Raw genomic sequence first — 24860 nt, 5'->3', positions numbered from 1 at the left:
GTAACTGTCTAACCAGAAATTAATTGAAAAAAAATACTAACTGAAAACTATATTAGAAGATACAGTATTATTAAGTCCTAAATGTTTTTTATATTAAAGAAATCTGATTCTATAGCGAGATTAATGATTACCATAGTTCAAAAAGAGCAGTCGTATTGATAGAACACTTTTTAACCATATGCTTGGACCATGGAAGGGCGAAGATGCTGCCTTAGCTAAGAAATTGTTAGTTTTATCTATTTGAGGAATTAGTCAAGGGAACCTTGAGGAATTGATGACTGTTGACAGTTATCTGAAAGAATTTTTCGGTGCCATTGATTGAATTCCACCCAATTGTTTTCCTCTAATAAATCTTATAATCGTCTTTGAATAAAATCATTGTTACTTTTGTATTTAGGAAATGTTATTTTTGTCTGACTTGTTGATTTGTTTGATGTCATAAATATATTATTATGTATTTCTGTATATTAGTCATATATCAAAATGTGATTCACACTAGAGATTAAGTCAAGTTTTGTATGCAGACCACTCTTAGATAATACAGTTGAAAACATTCTCTTTCATACTGTAATTAAATGTTGCATTCATTTGTTTCTCTTGTTAATTTTTTGAATCAATAATATGTACACATTTTTATATATCATATGATTCATATACACTTTACATCGTAGCTAGTTAAAAATAGATTATCATTGATGAAAAATACAATATTTATTTAAGTATGAAATAAAACAATGTACATATTATATAACAACGTATAACATTATATATTTAAATATTAAATATTTATCTATTTACAAAAATATGGCATGTTTTATTTTGAATTCATACTTATATTCTACGAAATCTAGTTCTCAATTTTGAGTTTTGAGAACTTTCCCTTATGAGTTTCAATGTAATTTTGAAGATATTCACACTTGATTGCAACCGAATAGTCATTTTTCACAGCATGTGAAAAAGCTTCCTGGAAATTATAAATAAAACAGTTACAATTATTATTCATATCAAATCAATACAATTATCGTGAGAATATGTTGTTGGCAGAATGGTATATTGACATAACTGTCACCATCCTTAGTATTAAAAAGAAAAAATATTGAATATTGTTTTAAAAAAAAACAAACAAACAAAAAATATTTTTTATACAATCTTACAAATAAGTCCAAAATGTAGATTTAGCTGGGACGTATTCTGATCAAATCAGGAAAATCCTGGCCATATTGGCATACATATTCACAAAGTATACTACGGCCAAGCTCACAGCCGTGGTTCGTATTGTGTTAAGGGCAACACATTGTTTGCGGGTAACGCTTAAAAGTGTCTTTTAACTGTTGATCGAGAGCGGGAGACACTTATAAGCGTTCTATTTGCTTACTTTTGGCGCAAGACGCTAAAAAACATTATACAGATCGGAATAGGGTTTGCGGTTACTTGTGATCAGTATACGACCCTAATTAATATACTAATTAGGGTTGGGGTTGTTGAAAAAACCGCCAGACAAAAGTATTTTGCGCATTTTTTTATGAAAAGAAAGAATGTTTGAAAAAAAATGTTAATAAACCATTTCATATACAAGCATATACTGCTTTAGGCCTGCTTAAAAAAATTGCAGTAGGTAGACAAACATGAAAATATACATATGTTTACTATCACAAAAACCACTACTTTTTTCTTACCTCAGCTAGAACTTTTCCTACACCTTTCCCACGGAAAACTTCTGGAACCTCTGTATGTAAAAAAGTCAACTTTCGTCCATGAACATCGTAGTCAACAGTTGCAAATTCTAAAAGGAATCAATCAAACAATCAGTGATATTATCCAGCATCAGCATTGAGCTGTGGCATTCTCAACACTTGTAATTATTACGTACCCTATTTTTGCATTCAAATGAAAGAATATAGAAACGTCATACTTTTTAAATGCGTTCAATGCGTATAAAATAATGTGAAAATTCATAAATTTTTGAAAACCCATAACATTGCCCAAAATCAAATTCTACTTTTTATTTCTTCTTCAAACCCTCATTCACACCCGATGGTGCATAGGGCACTGCATCATATAAACAAAGTGTTATCATGATCGTTAACACATGAAGGAAAGGTGATCAGCCCTCCGCTTCAGGTACTAGTCATGGGTAATATTAAATATGACAGTGAAAAAATCACTTATATTTATTTCAACCCCTGGGAATCGAACCCCGGACCTCCAGTACGGTAGCCGAGCATGCTGACCATTACACTATGGAGGCGGACATGAATAACTTTTAGTTTAAACATCATAAATAAGTGTATTGTGTTTTCAAAATACAAAAACCAGCTACGAATCCTTATCTTTATTCAACACGACTCCTGTCAACGCATGGCTACTATATTTGTACGAACACGAGAGCCGTGTCCAACGCACAGAATGTGTTAATGGGCACATACTGTCAAATGAGTATTTCCAGGAAACCAAAGTAGACATCCAAGTTAAATTAAAAACCAATCTACATTATACTTACCACCATTCATTTCAATATAAAATTGCTGTTTTGATGAATCGTGAGATACTTTAAGACAAGATGTGGAGAAATTGGCAAGTTGAGAACGAGTAAGCATTTTGGACTGTGCTAATACATTAGACAGTTTGCCTAAATTCATAGCTTTTTTAGATTTCAAGACTGAAATAAAAACAAATTGTTACATATTTTATTATATTAAAAATAAAATCGAATAAATTAAACATAACGTATGTTTTGAGCATTCCGCCAATCCTTAAGATGCTAATTCAATAATTCTTAAAGCCATTGATGAATAGCTGTAATAATAATAATAATAAGAATATTCGTTACGAGCTTCAGAGGCCGAAATCACTGAAGAAATCTGAGTATGAGTAACAGAGAATTTTGAATGGTGACTTCAACAATGTTTAGAAAAACGTGGTGGCCAGCCATTTGAAAGATATTTTTTCCAAAAAATATATTTTGTTGTAAAACTAAATTATATTTATAATAAAAATGTACATTTTTGAGCTAAGTCGTATTGTATCTATAATAACAAAACCGTCAATTCCCATTGCAGTACCCTGTACCAAAGAGTAACTCATTTGCATCCCTGTACAAATAAACCGATACTGATGAATAGTAATAATTATATTAAATAAGTTCAATCATTGTATTTAAAATTCAGTTGAATACCTTAAAAAACTGGTTCACAGATTCATCTTTCCCGACACAAAAAACACACAAGTTTGACAGTTCGAAGTAGAGATTTTTGATTTAGTGTTTTCTATGGAAAAATATTATCGCACACGATCTTATAGAACAAAATAAATTTCCTACTGCATATTCAAGCCGAAATAAAATTATCATCATATGTAGATATTCTTAACTAACTCTGAGTGATAATACAGTAAGCCCCCCTACAACGATGAGATCGGTCCCTTGTTATCTGAGAGAATGTTATAGGGGCCATAAGTTTTTTATGTGTCGGGTTGTGGTCCCGTGGTTAGCTGTCGCGGACTCTTTAAGTCAGAGTTTCTCGGTTCGAACCCACTCTACCACAATTTGATACTTATTTCTTATAATGAGCCGCTTAGGCTCACAGAAATAGTATGATATTGAAAATTTTGTGTTAATAATAAAAACACAAATATTTCTCTTTTTTAATAAAAAATAATGAAAATGAATCATAATAGTGATTTCCACTTGTTGAAAAGTAAAAATACCATTTTAAACATTAACTCCTTATAATGTTCCCTCCGATAACGCGGTACCTATCTTAATGTTATAGGGGGGTTTACTGTACTCCATGCCGAATTCCGAATCTAAAAACTGTAAAACAAAAAATTACCCGTGTGCAATAGCCTTATCTATTTTTTTGAAACTTCAAAATTAGCGTTACCATAGTAACCACTAGTATATAACTTTGGTAACCACACGAAACATTTATGGCAGCACATATAATAACAACAGTGACGCTATCCTAAATTGTGATTCAAGTCATTTATGTTATTAAATTATTATAAACAGCACGTCATATAAGGAAAGCTTAAAAATAGGTGTATAAAAAATAACAACTATAATTGATAAGGAAGTAAAACGTAATGATTCAACATTATCCTGAAATTTGTGTGATCAAATTTCAAAATGGAGATGGATTCTGCGAATGGTGAACTATTTTATTACTGTAAGGAAAAATACTTTGGCAAATTCCAAGATATTATCAAGGAATGTCTTAAAAAGTATCCCGATGAACCGACATATTTAATGCTAAGTGGATTTGCTCTTATCTTCAATGGCAGATATCTCGAGGGAATCCGAGAGTTAAATGTACTTCAATCCCACGAAGATGTAGCGCTCGCTGCAATAATGTGCTCAATTCATGCGCATAAAAAGTGTTCGACTATTGACCGGGAAGCTATTGAACACCTCGAAGTTCGTCTCAAGGAACGAAGGAAGAATGCTTCGAGTTTATCCCTTTACCACGCCGCTGCATTTCTTTTGTTCACCGAAAGATTTGAAAAGGCCTCTGACTTCATAACAAAAGCTTTTAAAATGGATCCATCTAATTCTCAAATCACAATATTGAAAGGCTGGATAGAAATGTCTAAAAATGAAATCAATCCTTCATACAAAATTGCTGAATATTTTGAGGCTGCTCATGTTATAGAAAATTTTGCCGCCAAACTGGGTCTAGCAAAACTAAAATATTTACAAAAAGAGCACTCGGAAGCAATCAGTTTATTGGATAAAATAATTGATCAGAATCCCAAATCCGAAATTGCGTTCATTGAAAAAATAAAAAATGAGCTTTCACTTTATAACTGGGATCGTGTTTTAGACATCAGTAACCAAGTTTTAACAACTAATGATGAAAACCTCTCCACTTTGAAATACAAAATATTGGTGATTTTATGCAAAAAGGGAGATTGCATAGAAGCCGCCGATTTGCTTAACAAATATTATGATATTTTAGAGAAAAAAGAATCTAAGAATTCTTATTTATTTCACGATGCTTCACAATTATTTTCGAGAGTGTGCGGAAGGTCTAATACCATTTTGACACAAGTTTACAGGTTTTCTAAACACGCAGCGGAACTCAATCCGTTGAATACAAAATACCTGACTGAATTAGGGTATCAGTGTTACATGCAAGGTAAAATTGCCGATGCGAATCACTTCTTCAAATCTGCTACTAAGGTGGACGATAATTCCATCGAAGCTCTTTGTGGACTCACATTATGTCAAATGAGTGAAAGCGGCTTCACGGAACAAATAGAACAGCAAATTGAGTTGTTGAACGAATTAATGGGCAGTAGCAAAAAAGATCCTTTGTTGCTGTTCATGACAGCTAAGTTAGAAAAAATACCGGAAAAAGCAATGAATCTTTTGAATGATGCAACCGACATACTCCTTAAAACCAGTCTCTCTGTTCCTTATGGCGCTGAATCCTTAAAAACCATGAATCCTGATTTGATACTTTCAATCAATAAAGAATATATAAAGTTTATACCCAAAAAGCCCTCAGTTGTTATTGATTCGCTGGTTTTTAATTTTGAAGAACTATTACCGGTTGCTGTGAATCGAAGCTTGTATTTACTAGAAGCTGTTATAAAGGCTTGTCCAGGATTGGTGTCGGCTGTTTATCATCTAGCCAAACTACAATTCTTCTTTGGAAAGATCCCTCAATCTCAAAACAACATTTCTAATCTATTAGAGAACATCGACCAGACGTATGCGAATGCGCATTTGTTACTCTCCCAAATATACATTCAACAGCATATGTTCGAAAGAGCTCAACAAAGCTTGGAAGCTTGTCTCAGTTATAATTTTAAAGTCCGAGACAATCCTCTCTACCATTTGCTCCATGGTGTTATTTTTAAGCACCAACGGAAATTCAAGGAAGCTCTATCCTGTTTTGTTTCTGCAATCAATTTACTAGACTCTAAACATCCTGGTTCTATGAGAGCTAAAGGGAATGCCGAATCCGAACTTAGTCTCCCGGATAAAGCTACACTGTACTTAGAACTGATCAATGTCTATACAGAACTCGGACAACATGCTGATGCCACCAAGACTATGCAGGTAATTAAAAAATTGACATTGCAAAAATATCACCGTCCTTGAAAATTTCAATTATTTTACTGGACTTTTACAGGATGCTATAGAAGAATTTTCATACACGAGTGAAGAGTCACGACTTGCGATTTTAAATGCAGATCTGGCTCTTAGAAAATCAGATGTAGATCATGCTATCGAACTGCTTTCTGATATTAAACCGGGACAGCCGTACTATCTTCAGGTTTGAAATTGTATTTTTTTTGCTTTCTGCTTGGTTATAATTTGACTGCATAGTTTATATAATTGAATTTATATAATACTAACATACTTATCTCAAGCAATATTTTTCTTAAACATTAACATCTATATTTTTTAGGCTCATACAAAGTTGGCTAATATATACTTGAAAGAGAAAAATGACCGTGCAATGTTTGCCACATGCTTCAGAGAAATAGTTGCCAACCATCCCGGTTCTGATGGGCACACAATGCTTGGCGATGCTTACATGTCAATCCTCGGTATGTCTTTAGAAAACCCGATGAAGTATTTTACAAAGAGTTCTCAACATATCTCAACATTTTGGTTTTCCCTTTTCAGAGCCGACGCTTGCTGTGGAGGCTTACGAAAAGGCAATACAACAGAGTCCTCAAGACTTGGCTCTGGTCGAGAAATTGGGTATTGCATTAGTAAAAATGCACCACTATGAAAAGGCAATAAGACATTACAAAGATAGTATAAGAATACTAAATAATCAAAAGTTAAAACTTGATTTGGCAAAACTTTTTATAAAGGTGAGGAGCTTTTATTCAGTATGTCACTCTCAATTGTTATTGACACTTCATACGATATTAAGGTGGAGACTGACCAGAGCATTTTGTCGTAACATAGCGTCGTAAAATCGCTCGCGGCGAGCATCCGAAACTATGTATAAACTCGCATCGTAACATGTTACGTTACGACGAAATACTCCAGTCAGTCTTCACCCTTAGAGTTCAGCTTAGACATGATGCACAACATATTAACCCAGAATAATAACTTAATACATACATATCGCTCACTCCTTTCAAGAACGTCATAAATCAAAATACTTGATTTTTCAGGAGAACGATTTTAAAGTTTAAAAATATAACACAATGTATTCAAAATAAATATCAAGCCACTTATTGAACTTTTTACTGTGCAACAGATCTTTTTAGGTAAAACCTGAAGGTTTTTTCTCCATTTGAAAAATATTTAATTTATTTATAAAAATAATTAGATAATACATTTTCTTCAAAATGCAAAAACAACATTTTCTGCCCTGTAGCGGGTAAATATTAAGTTAAAAATATGCCGCTTTTGCTGGGATATAGTACATTTTCTGGGCATTCCAAAAACATGCACAAGTGAAAATTGACGATTTTTTATTTATGACGTTCTTGAAAGGAGTGAGCGATATGTCAAAACAGCTAAAAAAATCTAATATCGATCCTGTGGTTAATGTGGTTTCTAGATGTTTACCTACTATAGGGTCCGCCATCTAAAGTTTTTTTTTTCAACTAGTGCTTATTTCGTGAATGGTTACACTTAGCTCATGTCTGATTTGACAGATAATTAGTTTTATCCTTCCGCTGAGCGAATATGGTTGTGTATACGCTTGAACAACGCTGGGAAATATTGCGACATTACTTTGAAAATCATGGTAATGTTGCAGAATGTGTGCGAAAATTGCGTACGGTTTTTGGAAGAAGAGAAGCACCGTCAGCTCCGTATGTTCGTTATCTTGTGAAAAAAGTGAAAGAAACTGGCATCCTCATCGATAAACCAAAGCGTGAAAAGCCAAAAACAGTGCGTACACCCGAGAATATCGATGTTGTGGCAGAAAGTGTGCGTGAAGCGCCATCAACATCAATTCACCGTCGTTCTCAACAATTGAACATTTCGGAGACATCATTGAGACGAATTTTGCATAAAGACCTTGGTATGACGCCATACAAAGTCCAATTGGTTCAGGAGTTGAAGCCAACTGACCATCCAATGCGTTTTCGCTTCGCTGAGTGGGCCTGCGATCGACTTACAGAAGATGCCGATTTTGCCAAAAAAATCATCTTTTCGGATGAAGCTCATTTTGATCTTGGCGGGTATGTAAACAAGCAAAATTGTCGTATTTGGGGCACAGAAAACCCGCACGCATACATTGAAAAGCCGGTACACCCAAAACGAGTCACTGTTTGGTGCGGATTTTGGTCCAGAGGCATAATTGGGCCATTTTTCTTTGAAAATGAGCAAGGAGTGGCCGTTACAGTCAATGGCGATCGTTATCGGGCCATGTTGAACGGATTTTTGTTCACAAAAATTGAAGAGGAGGATATTGGCAACATTTGGTTTCAACAGGACGGCGCTACGTGCCACACAGCCGAAGCTACGAAGTTTTTTTTTTATAGCATTTTCAAAAAAAAAAAGTTATTTGGCGGACCCTTTATATCATACCTTTATCCATATTTGTAATAACAGGCAAATTAAGCCTACAAAAATAGTACTAGTAGCCTACAAATACAGTTGAAGTTTTTGTTTGTGTAATAAGAGTATAAGTGCTCATCTTTTCACATTTTCATTTCAGCTGAAACAATATGATAATGCGGAAGAAGAGCTCGGTAAAGAACTGCGTGAATCGAATTCTCAAAATGTATCAGATTACATTTCTATGAAGTTTCTCAGCAAAATCCTAATGTTGCTAGCTAATGTAAGGGAGCAAAGGGGATTGACTGATGTCAATTCTCGTGCGACTATCTCGACACTTAAAGAAGCCAAAGATAATCAAACAAGACTAGTCAAACGCGCTATTTTAGAGTCACACGGTAATTTTATTTTTAATTATAAAATACATTTATTGTTATACAACTTGGACTGATCAAACAAAGAAGAGAATTAGCGAGTTCCTATTATTCTTTCAACTACAACAACTATGACATGTCAAAATTTTCTGTGCCTACGACATTATTAACATTATTATTAACTTGACAAATTTCCGTGGTTGAATGTACGACTTTCCTATTAATTTTACTAATGAACATTATGTGTTTTTATTGTTTCTATATTGAAACATGCAGAGACATCTTGTGTGTAATTATGACACTCTAAGATATGACATTCAGGGACATCTCTTGGGACAATCATGACATACAGTAAATTCCGCTTAATTATGACACAAAGGGCCCAGAACATTAGGCCCAATAGTTTGGCTCCCATACTTAACTGAAGGGAGAATATAAGAATAATGAAGGGAGATGAATATACTTATTTAAATATGTATATTTTATATTATTTTTTGACATCTCATCAAAGATGAAGAAGAATATGGAAGTCTGGGCATTTACGGGGCTTACGACCGTCATAGGCTGGTTTAAGTGATCACTTTACACATGTGTAACATTCACCAATTCTACCCATTATTGACAACCACACTACTCAAATTCTTGGAAGTTCTATATATATGAACCAATTTAGAAACCTTGTTCATGAATCACTAGAACTTCACTAGAGACATCTATTGGTGAGATGTAAAGAAGCTTTTTATTAAGCAGAAACTCTTGTATTAGTATGTGAGATCCGAAACCTGGATTATAATCACATACATGAGAAACGCCAGAAAATACCATTTTCATTTTTATCATTAAGCTTATAATTTGACCAGATAATTTATTTACAACATTTTGAGTGTGTCCAAATACTTGTTCACAAAATCTGGATAATCTCCAATTACAGGAGTTATTTTCATATTATTTTTTGACATCTCATCAAAGATGAAGAAGAATATGGAAGTCTGGGCATTTACGGGTTTACGATTCATGAACAAGGTTTCTAAATTGGTTCATATATATAGAACTTCCAAGAATTTGAGTAGTGTGGTTGTCAATAATGGGTAGAATTGGTGAATGTTACACGTGTGTAAAGTGATCACTTAAACCAGCCTATGACGGTCGTAAGCCCCGTAAATGCCCAGACTTCCATATTCTTCTTCATCTTTGATGAGATGTCAAAAAATAATATGAAAATAACTCCTGTAATTGGAGATAATCCAGATTTTGTGAACAAGTATTTGGACACACTCAAAATGTTGTAAATGTATATTTTATGTTTTATTAAATTCGTGCACAAAAACGCAAACTGTAGGAAAATAATAGACTTAAAATACAAGTTTGCCCTTTCCTCAAATACGTTAAATCTCACATTCATGTAAGAAAATTATTTTAAAATATATTACATCTGCAATGTAGTGTAGTGCCTTGATGACAATAAATATGCATCTTCTTCAAACTTTAAACCCTCATACGCACCCTTTGCTGCATAGGGCACTGCATCACATAAACGTAGTTTTATCTTGATCGCTGAAACACATGAAGGAAAGGTGATTAGCCCTCCGCTTCAGGTTCCAGTCCAGGGTAATATTGAATAAATATTAGAGTGAAAAAATCAATTTATTTAACCCCCCCCTGGGAATCGAACCCGGGACCCCCAGAACGGTAGCCAAACATTCTGATTATTACACTACGGATGCAGGCATAATAATAGGACAGGCGTAATATGCATATCGCCCTAAAATGACGGTAAACATTGGAATTCGTGAACAAACATTAGGACGCACTCAAAAATTTGTATTTTGTATGTGTTTAATTTATTTTATTTTTGATAGAGGATATTGACGAGGAAAAGAAGATTTTATCGGAAATATGTTTTTCTTTGGCTACGCATTATGCATCTGGCAAATCTACAGACTTGGCCATACAGACTTACAAAGAAGCATTACAGTATGATTCTCAAAGCCCCGTCGTTCTTCTCGCCCTTGCCAAACTCTATATGCAGGTATCTATGGTCAAATAATCATATGTATGTTTAAAATATAAAATTAAATAATATGCATAATTTATGGAGTGCATTTTTGTAAAATATTATTTCATGCACACTTCATTAATTTAATGTAAAGAAAAGCAGATTTGTTTTTATTTTGTTCAAAATTAAGTTGTTTTGTTCTTCAACTGGTTTTCTCTTGTGGCGCAAAGGCATACTCCCAAATTTATTACATTGGTTGTGAATCAATAAGATATATTTACCTTACCATTATACATAATGTGCGGCTTTTTTATAGATTCTCTTAAACAGTATTATTCATGACAAAGTTTACATTCTACAATAAATTTTCAGATGCAGCAGAGTAATATAACTGAATGAATATCTTGATATATATTTATATACAATATTAAATTCCCTTAAATGATTAAATAATATTTTGCTGTTTCAGGTAAATGAGGCAGATCTTTGTCAACAAACTTGTTCCATATTATTGAATACGGATCCAGAAAATGAAGCTGCATCTGTTATGATGGCCGACTTGGCTTTTAGAAAGGTATTATGCCTTTATTATGAATAATAAAAATGTATGACTTTTGGGGTGCTGAATTTAAGGAAAAAACTAAATCAGTATTTATTTTTCTTTTATGTGTGAATAGGTGGACTTTGAAACAGCTGCCTATCACCTGAAGCAACTTCTAACATCCCAACCCACATATTGGACCGCTTTGGAACGATTGATTGATGTCCAGAGAAGACTGGGTAGCCTCGAAGATGTGACTCCCTTTCTTAATAAGGTTTTGGAAACCGGACACATACATGAACCAGGTATCTTTAGTAAAGTCGGTTTTCTGCTAATAATCAAGTATTTCTCCTAATAAAACCCGGCCATTAAGCTGATTGGTAAACATAACCAATTTCAGAAATTTGCTATATGAATGGTCTCCTTTTCCGAACTTTGTATGTATAATGATTCAAAAGGTTTCAGCATTGCAACTGGGATATCATAATCGCTTTTGCTTATAACCTCATACAACAAATTAAATGAGGCACATTACAAACAAGTATTTTTAAGCATGTCAAAATATACATATATTTCTTTTACATTTTATTACGGCATTGTTTTATGGATCTAATGAAGATATTAAATCCAAAAAACATCTTTCAAATTGATTACATAAATCAAAAGACCATTTAAAAAAACTAAATTTGTATGGACAGTTCCCAAAATTATCATAGTCACATATTTTATAACTTTATTAAGGGATTGTTCTCTTCATGATTATTTTGAATACTATTCAAAATAATCTTTTTTTTTCAAAATATTCAAACTAGCAGCATTTTAGCCCTAAACCCATCACAATCTCAATATTTATTTCTTAGATCTATAATCACACGTACGTTATAATCACATCAAATGCATTTGTAGATTTCGTTAATATTTCAGTTAGGTTTGTCACTGTTAACACACTTAGGACGGGAAGGGTATTTCTACCCATTCGGTTGATTGATGCTTAAGGACGGAAAGGGTATTTTTACCTTCTACCCCGCCTCATTTCAAAGTCAGAAAAGAAGGAATTATTTAATGTTTTTATATGAATATGTATAATGTACCAATCTCTTTGTTAAGGTCTAAATTATATTTGCACAATTATCAAATCCCGTCGCCAGCGGTCCGCAGGCGTAAAAACACCTGTCCGAAATGTTTAAGAGATTAAAATTATGATTTTTACATGGCACACATTTCCAAAATATGTACACTATCTTTGAACATATTATGTATAATTATCTATCTTTCTATCTATTTGTTTAGGATTCCTTTATTGCTTGGGCTTAAAGGCTCGCCACAGTGGCGACCCAAATGCGGCTTTGCGTCAGTGGGGGAAGGCTCGTAGTGCACGGGGCTCGTGGGGGCGCATGGCAGCCCTCGGGGTGGTCAGGGTGTGCCTGGCCCCCGGAGGAGAGGCCATGCCACCACCGCTCAACGACGAGGGCAATTCCGAATCACCAGAGGATGTGGAATACAGGTAAAATAAAATAAAAGTGATAGAGAAGATAAAAGAAATACAACTATACTTAAGTTTGATACATTAACCTTTCCCATGCTGATCATCCAAAAATTCCGCATGATCCGAAGCGAGATATCAAAATATCCCAGTTCATATTTCTAAAAATTATAGTACTGAGCTTGTAACTCGAGTCATAGATTCCACGTCCTCTTCAGCGCGCCGCCAAGCGCCAATTGGTGGCGGCCATCCGATAAGCGGGAGGCTTAAAACGAAAGCAGATTTATCTAATTGTCTCGCTCTCTCCTTGTGGTAATACCACATTTATTAGAGTGAAAGAAATAACATGTCATTAAAATTGACATTCTGATATATAAGTACATAGAACTTGCAGTACCTACTGACTTACTGCGCTTTTTAACGAAAACAATATTTTGAAACATTTAACGATTTGAAAATGTAAAAATAAAAAATGGAAATTCTTCTTTAATATTATTGTTAAGATAACGAAAAATAAGTAGCTCTTGTAATACTAAAGTTATAAAAATAAAATTCGTATATGGGGGATTAAATCATTTCCACCATAATATTTTCCCCAATTCATTCACAGTGAAGCGCCCTTGAGGTAATATTTTACGAAAATGGCGCTATATAAGTTATCCAAATTTATTATTATTATTATTATTGCAATACCCCTGTTCGAGCCGGCTATGTTAAAAAGGGAATTGGCCGCCCTGTTTATACTGATTATTTATGTTAGAAGTTCTAAAGTATATATCAGTTCAAAGAATATTTTTCCTATTCAGGGACACTCGATCCTTTGCATTGGGTATGGCAGAACGACTCCTCGGGGAACTGAAGAAGGAGGGACCAAAGGATCCGGCTGATGCCTTAGAGCTGAAGTTGCTGGAGGCGAGACTCGCCCTCGCTGGAAGGAAGAAGTCTGCTGCTGAAGCCGCCCTCAAGAACCTGCTCCAACTAGCTTCCGAGGAAGGAGGAGCCGATGACGTCGGTGTGGCTGTCACTTTAGCTACAGCGTAAGCAAACTTTGCTAATGTCATATTTATATTTCAATGCTTATCAAAACTTCACCACCATAAAATCTTAAATGCCCTGAAGTTTGAAAGAGTCGAAAAAAAATAAATTATGTTTTACTTGGTAAATACCACTATTTCTTAAAATCTTTTGTGACACATGTTTTTAAAAATTATGCGGAATGGATTGAAATACGTGTCACAATAGATTATAAGAAATAGCGGTATTTGCCAAGTAAAACATAAATTAAAAATGGATAGATATTACCACAAAGTGACTGCTGAATCAATTAATGAAAGTTTTATTTTGAAATATCTTATATTTGCTTCTAGTTGGCGGTGTGTTCAAGATCAGTTTTGACTCAAAATACATACAAAATACATTAACGACGCCCATTAGTGTAGACGCTCTCTTCCTCCGAGAGTCCTTTAATTTTTAATTTTTTTTTGAAAATTAACAGAACAGTTACATAAATACATGTACATTAATGAGTAATAAATAATAGGTATTTGTAACATTCCAGTTACAAAATTTCATATATATTTAATTTAATATAAAAACCTGGAAGAGGGACGGGAGGGAAGAAAGGGAAAGATCAAAGCTCAAGTCCAAGACAAATTATGCGAAAATTGGGACACACCTTGATATGAATATCGACATACTTTGTAAGCGATCTCACTACTGACAATGTCGAGTAAAACAAAATTCTCATATTCATCGTTGACCAATTTTGATGAACGATAAATATGGGAACCTTGAACATTCCACGTCTTCCTGTTTCAGTTATCTGGTGTTGAAACAACCGCAGCGGGCCAGGAACGCCCTAAAGAGAGTATCCCGAGCGTCTTGGACTCCTGAAGGGGCAGACTGGCTGGAGAGGTGCTGGCTACTCCTCGCCGACTGCCTCATAAGCGCCGGAGGCAGCAACACCGACGCTGCTAAGGAGCTTCTGGACAAGACGCTGCGTCACAACAAGTCCTGCGCTCCGGCATATGAGTACCTGGGTATGTGCGATGGTGGTCATATTTTTGCAGTTACTTATACAGTTTTCATTCAATTCAATTTATTCAATAAAAAAATAATATATACATAACAAGCAATATTCAAAGCGTATATATTAAAAGTAAAAGTAAGCAAGAAGACTTAAAGGTGTAGAAGAATCCCGCTTCGGAAAACTCCTTCGGACACATGGAACAGATCAATATTCAATGTGATATTGTACAACATAGCGTTAGCTCTTCCTACAGGCATAACCATCGGCAGGTTGGTCCTGTGTATAGGAATGTGAAACAATCTATGCCGACGCTGTCTTAGGTAACTATCGGGAACATACAGACCAATGCTCCGGATAATTTCAGGATTATCGATCAAAAATGCGTACTTAAATACACATTCCTTCTAGTCTCTAAACTATTGTAGCCAAGCATACCCTGGAGAAACTGGGTCGGGTAGAGCCAAGGATAATAGCCGTACTCTCTCATGTAGAGATACCTCAAAAACTTCTTTTGGACTTTCTCTACCATAAGAGAGTACTTAAGCTTCATACTGCTGTGAAGTTCATCTTGTCACAGGATATGTCTTATATACAGTCGAAGTCGGTTATTACGCGCAAGAATATAGCGAGATTAAGTATTATTTTTTTAATGTATTAATGTAATACAGTTTTGTTTTTAATTGAATTAATTTTCTAGACATTTCTACTTTACAATCATAAAATTAATTACGTTGTTCTCTCCAATAAAGAGACCAAGCTCTTGTGCTTGGAGAGGGACTTACACTTTTTTATTGTTCATGTTAGTGGGTTTGTTGTATCTTTGAATTATGAATATCTGGAATTGTTGTATCTTTTTACTGTTTTTTTTATGTTTTTTTTTCTTTCGATCATATGAAGAACCATATTAGTTTATTATTTTTTCTTACATATTTTCACTTTAATAACTAGCTACTTCTTGGGTATATCGAGCAAAAATATTGGAAAAAAATCTTGAAACTGGTAATGTGTCGTGTGTTTAATTCGACGGTAATGTGTTTTAATTCGACTGGGCAGTTAACTAATGCCGCCGGGATCGGATTACGTTTATGACAATGGTTAAAATACTTAGTACCTTATTGGAGTTTACCCTAACAACATTGAAAAAGTATCAACGCAAAAGATTAAAATTGCATATAAAACATTCAACCTTTATGAAGTCAGTAGGTACCATATATGTAGCTATAAAAAAATGTGTATGCAAATAGACATTTCTCCAAATGTTAGTAGTAGTAAAGTATTGTAGGTGTCCATACCCTGAAGGAATGTGGTTGGAAAAAGGTTAGAAAAAAGGATATTAACAGTTTTATCTCAAGTAAAGTCTATCATCATAACTTTTTTAAACTTCTTTTAGCTGCACTGTCCGAGAAAGAGCAGTCATATAAACAAGCTGCCAAGTATTATGAAAATGCCTGGGAATATGGAGGTCATGGGAATGCATCTGTTGGGTACAAATATGCGTACAATCTACTGAAAGCTAAGAAGTAAGTAGGGAATTGATTTACCCTTTTATTCATATTTTTATAATCTTACAACAATCACCCGTTTATAGTTTAGATAGTAAAAATTTCTTGTAAATTATAATGAAGAATATTTTATTTCCATAAATATATATTGGTTCAATTAAAATGTGCGTTCAATGGTTACCGCATTTAGTTACCATGCTGGAGGCTCAGGTTTCGATTCCCAAGGGAGTAAAAATAAATTTAATTGTTTTACCTCTTTAATATTTATTTAAATTACCCTAGACTGGTACCTTAACCGTAAGACTGATCACCCTACCTTTATATAATTAACGATCAAATCATTGCATCAATTTGATGCAGTGTTCCATGTACCGTTAGATGCGGATAACATTCAGTAGTAGTATTTGGCTTCATTGGTTGAAGTTCTCCTAGCATTTTCTTGCTTCAAGTCATCAGTATCATTTCTAAATTATCTTCTTTCATATGTCACTTAGACATATGTACATGTGATTGAATAGTATTTTTTATATTTACGCAAATTGCAGATTTTTTCAAGCTCTGAATTTCCCAAGGTAGACCAGTTCATCTATGACGAACGATCAACAGGGAGGAATTTACATGTTTTATGGGTACTTCAATAAAAAAAACCTTTATATTTTGTTGTTAGACATCCATGTAAACGTGAAGAGGTTGCAGCCACATTTCATAAACACCGTTTTTATTATTATTATCATAAATGATTTTTCTACTGACCCGCTGGAATAATTTATTCATGTATCAATTGAATGCTATGCCCTATGCACCAGTGAGTGGGGACAATGGTAAGACGAAGAAAAACATGCACCTCTCATGGTGGTATATTTTTCAAGTTTAATTTTTACTATAAGTCAACCATGTTCTTGAATCACTAGAACTTCACTAGAGACATCTATTGGTGAGATGTAAAGAAGCTTTTTATTAAGCAGAAACTCTTATATTAGTATGTGAGGTCCAATTCCTGGATTATAATCACACACATGAGAAACGCCAGAAAATACCATTTTCATTTTTATTATTAAACTTATAATTTCACCAGATAATTTATTTACAACATTTTGAGTGTGTCCAAATACTTGTTCACAAAATCTGGATTATCTCCAATTACAGGAGTTATTTTCATATTATTTTTTGACATCTCATCAAAGAAGAAGAATATGAAAGTCTGGGCATTTTGGGCATTAATGCCCAGACTTCCATATTCTTCTTCATCTTTGATGAGATGTCAAATAATAAAATGTGGTAAATAAATTATGTGGTCAAATAATAAGCTTAATAATAAAAATTAAAATGGTATTTTCTGGCGTTTCTCATGTGTGTGATTATAATCCAGGATTCGGACCTCACATACTAATATAAGAGTTTCTGCTCAGTAAAAAGCTTCTTTACATCTCACCAATAAGTCATCCATTTATAAAATTATTTATTGTGATAAACAAATGATAAGGAATATGACTCGATGTTTCAGATATCCTGAAGCAATAGCTGCTAGCAGGAACGTTCTGATTGCCCATCCTGACTGCCCAAAAATAAGAAAAGAGGTGTTTGAGAAAGCCGCTAATCACTTACGCTGTTAGTTATTTTTAAAAGTATTTCCAAAATACTCTGTAACTGCCATTGAATTTCGATTTCACGTACTTTTATTTAACTGACTTATATGATAAGAGATCCGTTTTTCACGATTTAGCTGTTGAATCAATGTTTTACTGTAATCTTAATTCCGTCCAGTATATTATACGCATAATACATGTGAATTTGTAAGAGCCATTGTGATTTTAACAATTTGTATTCTACATTCTGTCATATTAAAATAAAATGAAATGAAATTAAAGGCTTATTTTCTTTTTTTATATTAGTATAGAGTTTGACAATGCAAAATAGATATGTACATACATACAAAACAGATATATACGTAGGGAATGTGATTCGTGATAAATACATACTGATGATTATTGATAGAATACCATTGAGCATTTGCATATAGTACTGTTTGGGCATATACAAAACATTCCATCTATCATTGGCTGGATTTAGTGATATACTGCATTCACCATTCAACCTTTCATAAAAAAGATTATTTTTTATGCTGAAGTATTTATTATTATTAATATAGTAAAAAGAAAAGATAAAAAAATGCACTTCGATTTTTTATGATGATAATATATTTAGTAATAAATGTAATAAATAATTTAATTTTAATAACATACAATAAATATTAAGTAACAAATAATCACCATGGAAAATAATAAAATAAATTAGGTTAATACATATATTTAATTTCTTATTAATTTTGTGTATATTGAATTATATTTGTAATATAAACATATTAAAGTATCTAATTAATCTTATTAACGAAACAACTATAATATGAACAATTAATCTATAATTTTATTAAATAAATAATTAATGGTCCAACATGACTTGCATTGCAATAATCACAAATAAAAATATAAACAATGAAAATTTAAAACGGTATAAAAGCAAAAAGAAAGTTTATCCATTAATGTGATAGGACATAAATTTATTATTTGAATAAAGTAAAAATAAAATATTTACAATTTTTCAAAGTTAAAAAATAATTTGGGTAATCCTTTCGTTTTTTTATTTTTTTTTATTAATTTATCAAATTTTTTGCATTCTTGACGTTTCCTGCATTTTAAATTTCCATTAGCGGTAAAATATAAACTTCACAACATAATTAATAACAATACACTAAGTATAGACCTTCTATAAATAATATTAATAATTTAATAAAATGAATCCTATTACATTATAGGAATGGCTTCGGTGTTTCTCGAACTGATGAATTTTGAAAGAAATTTGGATCGATGTAAATCTGTAAAAATATTTACAAAAATATAATAATAATAATAATAAAGCCCTTATCCGCACCCCAATGGTGCATAGGGCACTGTGTCATATTAACGCAGTGTTATCTTGATCGTTTACACATGAAGGAAAGGTGATCAGCCCTCCGCTTCAGGTACCAGTGCATGGTAATATTGAATAAATATTACAGTGAAAAAATCACTAATATTTATTTTACCCCCCTTGGGAGTCGAACCCAGGACCTCCAGAACGGTAGCCGAGCGTGCTGACCATTACACTACGGAGGCGGACAAAAATATAAATAAAATTATTATTCTATACTGTTTTGATATATAAACGGATGCTTTTTAGGAAGTTAAAGTTGTTGGATATATACAGATCAGTATCACATTGACATCTTGTCACCCAGTGGCTTGCACAGTGTTTTTAACCTTCCCCTCCCGGTGATATATATATATTTACTACAACTGGACTTTTAAAATGATAATATCAATATAAAATATAATAGAAACGGGCTCAGAATTTTTGTATTCCTCCGTAAAATGATCACATAAAATAATGTATTATGTGAAAGTATAATATAAAGTAATATAAAATTATTCATTTGCAGCGACGGAAATAAATAATTTGTAAAAAATCAGGGATAAAATCACCATTACACGCCGAAGTTTTTTAGCACCGTAAGGGAAAAGTTAATCAGGGTATCCAGTAGGGTTGGGTTAGGATAAGGCATAGTAAGTACTGGTTGTGTTTCTATATGAAACACGAGGAATCCAGAGTAGGCACTGCTTTTCTGTTTATATGTACGCCTCTGCTGTCACCTCGTTTATGTTGGCGTGCATTCAATGAATTTTGGTTAGTGGTTAATTGTAAAAATGAGCACATTTTAGGCTACGCCTCAGCTTACATTGCATAAAATGTCTGTCATAACCATGGAGCTTAACAAAGAATAAGAAAAAGGGAGGAAACGGGGAAAATAAATTATTGGGAAAGTGAGGGAATCAGAAACCGTGCAATAATGCGCAGTATGGTAATGGTTAAATATACACTTGAGATTCCTATCCAAGCTCTTCTAATTGCCATATCTAGTAATAATTAGCCTCTAGGAAGAAGCTGTTTAAAAAGGCGTTTAGTGATCTTTTAATATTTTTTGAAGTTATTATAGAAAAATATTTAAGTGCAGAACGCCCAACTGTGGCACCCTACGTCTTCAAGCTCTAGTGTATTTCTGAATGTGATTTAGATAGGAATGGAAATACATACTGTTAAAAATGTCCAAAGTAATATTTGATGATTATAGTTACCACAGAGTGCTCTCTTCATTGACTGTTGTAACTTTCCTCGTTTCTGAGAACCTGATGAGCCACTTCTCTACGTCTTCCATTTTATTTCTCCGCCACTGGATTCTCAATACTGCTTGTTCCAAATGTTTCATTATCAACTCTGACACATTTTTCAGATCTTTCTTGTTACTGGAGATGAATCTCTTGAACTGTTCAACATTCCACATATAAACATCAATACTATATTGCAAATTATCAATCAAAATAATGTGAATATGGAAAGAAGTGTATACTGTTTTTGGGTGTAATTACTGTGCATTAATACAGATACGGTAGAGACTTTATATATCGAAACATCCAGTAATCCAACATTAGTTCAAAAAACCTAAAAATCTACTTCAAGAAGTGTGTGGGTAATGATCTGTCGGTTGCAAATTTCTGATAACTCGTTGCTGAGCTATGCATTGTGATTTTGATGTCTAGCTGTATAGTAAACTGTACTGTGTAATTAATAAGTAGAACAATTTGTGAACTTTATAAAAATAAATAAAATGCACACATTGTTTTTAATCACTCATTTTGATGCTTTATTTCCAACCGGTTTTAACAAATACCTCCTCTTAAGAAATGGATAGATACTTATAAATATAGACCAAAATAAAAGTGATTGAAAGTAAAGTTTGTGTTTTATTTATTCTTGTAAACTTTATAAAAAGCCACAAGTATCAGCTAAAAAAAATCCAAAAAACAAATTTATTTTATAAATTGTATTATGATTGTTTATATTTTACATTCAAAACATATTATGGTAACTTTTTTCTAAATGTTTGATAAAACAAATGTTTAGTAAAATTAATGCGTTTTAAAATAAATGTAATTGTACCTGTCTCAACTCGGTTTCGGTTGATATTCCACGGAAAGCTCCATCTACTACGGATTGCAACATCTGTTCTTCCATCAGGGCATATTTGGCATTCACTTTTTCCCAGTGAAATACTATAAATCTGAATGCTATTTGTGATGTTACATCGCTTTCAACTCCGCTCCAAAACGCCGGTGTAAGATGGGTCTGCATCGTTGTTATAGAGTAATCAAACAGCCTTAAAAATAATGAAGTATTAGTGAAGAAATACTTGACCTAATGGCATTAACCAGCCCGCTTTTGCTATGTCAATGAAATATGTATGAATAAGTAAAGAGTATGAACATACAGTTCATTTTAGTCTATTTAACAGCAAGTTATTTTTATATTTTTCAAAATATTTTTATAACAGTTATTTTTTAATCTCATATTATTTGATGTAAACTGTATTCAGCGGAGCATTATTGTGGCTCACCATGGTAAAATAAAAAATAAAAATAGAAACTGCACATTTGTTATATGTATGTATTTTTTTTTAAAGGAATAATTCGCGAAGCCTCTGTATTCAGAGGCTTGTCTGCAAGTAGGATAGTAAGGATAGGGAAGCTTAATGTGAAAAATACATCACAAACACCCAGACCATTTGTAAATAAATCTTTCTTGAATTTATATTACACTTGGCGGGAATGGAACCCGCGGCGCCAGTTTCGCAGTCGAGCGTCTACCCAACTATGCCATGGCGCCTGCCTTAGTGTAGATTTAATTTCCATAGTTTCTTACTTACAATTAGAAGCAACAACTCTTGACTTTTCATGAAATTATATACTGTTTTATAAGTTAATTTTTTTAATAACTTAAAAATATGCACTTACGGATATAAAAGCCAACTGTTTCTAGAAGATGGTAGAGCTCTAAGTATTTCCATTTGTACCTCAGGATCATTTGAGTTTTGGTATCTCTTGTACATGAAATCATATTCTTTCTTACTACCGAGTTGAATAATAGTTTTATAAACAGTGTACCGAATACTGAACCTGATTCTGAAATATTAAAAAATTGCGATTCATTATTTCTGAAAGATTGGGGTTATATTATGAATGCTGATGATCTATCATCTATTTTATTTATTATTTAATGTTGTCAGTTCATTTAAATAGGCAAGCTTTTTGTAATATGAATGCTAACCATTTTTTTAAAATAATATATTGTTAATTTCATACTGTTAATTTTATTTGCTATACACCATTTGAGATTATGTGTATCAAAATGTAGTGTTGCCATGTATTATGACCTGAGAAAGAGAGAGAACAAACTCCCTAAGGCAATATTGCCAGTAGGAAAAACAAAGCAAAACTATTCCTTTTCTTACTGAAAAGTTAATTATATGATTTTTTTAATTCTGTGGAAAGCGTTTAAAATATTACTTACGGATTAACTTTGTCAGGATCTGTTTGGTTCACCCAGCTATTATACTGCTTCCACGCCCAGTCAACACATTCCTGTACTTCCATAAGGCAAGCCCACTCTATAAGCTTATCTCTCAACATGACGTCTTGAGTAGTCTCATTTCCACTCGGTTGGTAACTGAATTCTGTCAGTGTAGGCATTATGAGCCTTGTAATGTAATCCTGTAAATATATAACTTCGTCATTACGATACCACTCATGCTTAAATTATAAGATAACCTTTTGTTAGAAGATCTTTTTCTACCGGTATCCATATCTAGTGGTGCAAAGATCATTCTATTGCATTAATGCAATGTATCTTGATAATTTATTGCGTGAAAGTAAAGTGATTAGTCCTGTGCTTCTAGTGCCAGTCCAGGGCGAATTTATTACATAAAATAATTATAAGGGTGTGAAAAATCACAAGTATCCTCCTGCAATACCCAAATGTGCTAACCTTATACTACTGATACTGGTCAAAGTTTGAACCTTATATAGCCGTTTAAAATTAGAGAGTAGATATATTTAGAGTTTGTGAAAATATCAGTTAAAGGCTGTTTTTTTTATGAAAATTTAAATTATGGGAATTACTCTTTTATTTTACCTGGAACAAATAGTAGTACTTGCTTCTCTGCATAACCTGGTTTAAAAATGATAAATTGTCTAATATTGCTTCCCAAGGAAGAATTTCAGTCTCTTCCCCGATCATGTATTTGGAGATATCGAATGGAACGCTATAATTCAATTGGCCCGCTCTTGCTAAGTTAAATGCATCATCCAATATTTGCGCTCTCGCTATTGTTGGGAATTCCTTGAATCCATCATCCAAAGCATACTGCAATCTCTTCCAATTGGTAATATCATAGTTGACTCTATAATGCCCTGAAAATAATATTATTTTAGTTATTTACTACCTTCTAATACTTGGAGAAATGGCAACATCTTTTGGGTAATAAATCAACTAAATAAATAAAAGGACTACAGCATTACTTTATTTGTACAATATGTAGTTGCTTCACCTTTTAAGAAAGTTGTAATCTCATAGTTATTATCGTTTGCTCTTACCTATCCCCAATACGTTGAAGTAAACCCAGGTATCATTAGCACTCTCCGGTAACTCAATAGTCTTGTGATCCTTTAAAAGCCATTCTTTGGCAGTCGTCTCCCATGTCTCAGAGTCGGTGTTTCCTATCGCATATGATATAGGAACATACCACATCTCTTTTGTCATTCCTTTTTGTGGATTGGATAGGTAAAATCGATTCTGTAATATATTTTTACTGAATTAAACCATTGGTTATAATTATAAGAAACCAACATGTTCAAAATATCACTTGGATCTTGAAAACTAAATATGGCATTTTTATTTAAAACAATTTAAAATTTGTTGAATATTTTAATTAAATTAGACAACTGTTTTGGTAACAACATAATAACAATACTTATAAAAGTAATTAACTTTATTTTTTTATAGATTTCCAGGTACTTTGTATGAAAATGTATTTTATATGCAGTGATTGTATTAAGGTTTTAAACTTTTTTTTAAAAATATTTCTTCATTAAACGATTTAAATATGCACCACTATCCCATCATAGGAACACCTGATTACCAATTACATACTTGACATATTATAACATATATCTTAATATGTATATTGAATATATACACATTACTTATTAGTACCTGTGTTAAAGACACCGTTCCATTGACATAATTTCTTGTCGCGTTTATAACAGGGTAACCTGACTGCAATGTCCATGTTTTCATTAAATCTGATATGCTAATCTTTTCTGGGAGAGTTGAAGTATCGTTAGCAGCGTCAGTAAATGCCATCCACAAATCATTCTGCTCTGCATTTTTGAATTGCCTATAAAAAAATTTAACATTTGGTATATACTAAGCGTATAAATTCTCTCAGTTCTATAAAGCCTTTCGAATTCCACAGCGTAGAAAGACAAATTAATATTTCTAAAGCCTATACAGGCACATAAATATCCGAA

General features: G+C 33.0%; 3 protein-coding genes across 4 annotated transcripts in view; 1 reads left to right on the top strand and 2 right to left on the bottom strand.

Moving 5' to 3' along the window:
* Window positions 1-688: 688 nt before the first annotated feature.
* On the bottom strand, window positions 689-3334 carry LOC148304412 (protein NATD1). The gene is made up of 4 exons (XM_088268396.1): window positions 3176-3334; window positions 2501-2659; window positions 1677-1783; window positions 689-964 (listed from the first exon to the last, which is right to left on the bottom strand). The coding sequence occupies exons 2-4, from the start codon at window positions 2637-2639 to the stop codon at window positions 848-850; spliced, it is 363 nt and encodes a 120-aa protein (XP_088124522.1). The 5' UTR covers window positions 2640-2659; window positions 3176-3334; the 3' UTR covers window positions 689-847.
* A 566-nt stretch (window positions 3335-3900) lies between these two features.
* LOC148304411 (tetratricopeptide repeat protein 21B-like) lies at window positions 3901-18153 on the top strand. The gene is made up of 13 exons (XM_088268401.1): window positions 3901-6064; window positions 6138-6281; window positions 6417-6558; window positions 6638-6831; window positions 8640-8877; window positions 10713-10882; window positions 11319-11423; window positions 11527-11695; window positions 12681-12894; window positions 13680-13910; window positions 14692-14912; window positions 16293-16422; window positions 17909-18153. Exons 1-13 carry the CDS (start codon window positions 4127-4129, stop codon window positions 18015-18017), a joined length of 4005 nt encoding a protein of 1334 aa, XP_088124527.1. The 5' UTR covers window positions 3901-4126; the 3' UTR covers window positions 18018-18153.
* Window positions 18154-19031: 878 nt separating this feature from the next.
* The window catches only part of LOC148304410 (aminopeptidase N-like), a 30232-nt gene continuing 24403 nt past the window's right edge, over window positions 19032-24860 (bottom strand). Inside the window, exons 10-17 of one of the 2 annotated variants that reach the window (XM_088268402.1) lie at window positions 24544-24727; window positions 23925-24123; window positions 23464-23741; window positions 22843-23042; window positions 22287-22454; window positions 21436-21652; window positions 20574-20761; window positions 19032-19276 (exon numbers count right to left, since the gene is read on the bottom strand). In XM_088268402.1, the coding sequence (XP_088124528.1) occupies window position 19276; window positions 20574-20761; window positions 21436-21652; window positions 22287-22454; window positions 22843-23042; window positions 23464-23741; window positions 23925-24123; window positions 24544-24727 (1435 nt within the window). In that variant the 3' untranslated portion in view covers window positions 19032-19275. The remainder of the gene's footprint in view (window positions 19277-20573; window positions 20762-21435; window positions 21653-22286; window positions 22455-22842; window positions 23043-23463; window positions 23742-23924; window positions 24124-24543; window positions 24728-24860) is intronic. The other variant, XM_088268403.1, reaches the window with a different exon arrangement.

Source organism: Brachycentrus maculatus, unplaced genomic scaffold (genome assembly GCF_059751285.1).
Source record: "Brachycentrus maculatus isolate JH-2025_06_01 unplaced genomic scaffold, ASM5975128v1 h1tg000322l, whole genome shotgun sequence".
Classification (NCBI taxonomy): Eukaryota; Metazoa; Arthropoda; class Insecta; order Trichoptera; family Brachycentridae; genus Brachycentrus; species Brachycentrus maculatus.
This window is presented reverse-complemented; position numbering and strand designations above follow the sequence as displayed.

What these genes read in the sequence shown, in the direction of transcription:
- LOC148304412 (XM_088268396.1), bottom strand. Translation starts at nt 2,639, where the DNA reads ATGAATTTAGGCAAACTGTCTAATGTATTAGCACAGTCCAAAATGCTT. An exon ending in TTATATTGAAATGAATGGTG is followed by an intron (nt 1,784 to 2,500) that starts GTAAGTATAATG and finishes GATTCCTTTTAG; the next exon opens with AATTTGCAACTGTTGACTAC. An exon ending in TAGGAAAAGTTCTAGCTGAG is followed by an intron (nt 965 to 1,676) that starts GTAAGAAAAAAG and finishes TATAATTTCCAG; the next exon opens with GAAGCTTTTTCACATGCTGT.
- LOC148304411 (XM_088268401.1), top strand. Translation starts at nt 4,127, where the DNA reads ATGGAGATGGATTCTGCGAATGGTGAACTATTTTATTACTGTAAGGAA. An exon ending in TCCGGCATATGAGTACCTGG is followed by an intron (nt 14,913 to 16,292) that starts GTATGTGCGATG and finishes AACTTCTTTTAG; the next exon opens with CTGCACTGTCCGAGAAAGAG. An exon ending in AATCTACTGAAAGCTAAGAA is followed by an intron (nt 16,423 to 17,908) that starts GTAAGTAGGGAA and finishes TCGATGTTTCAG; the next exon opens with ATATCCTGAAGCAATAGCTG.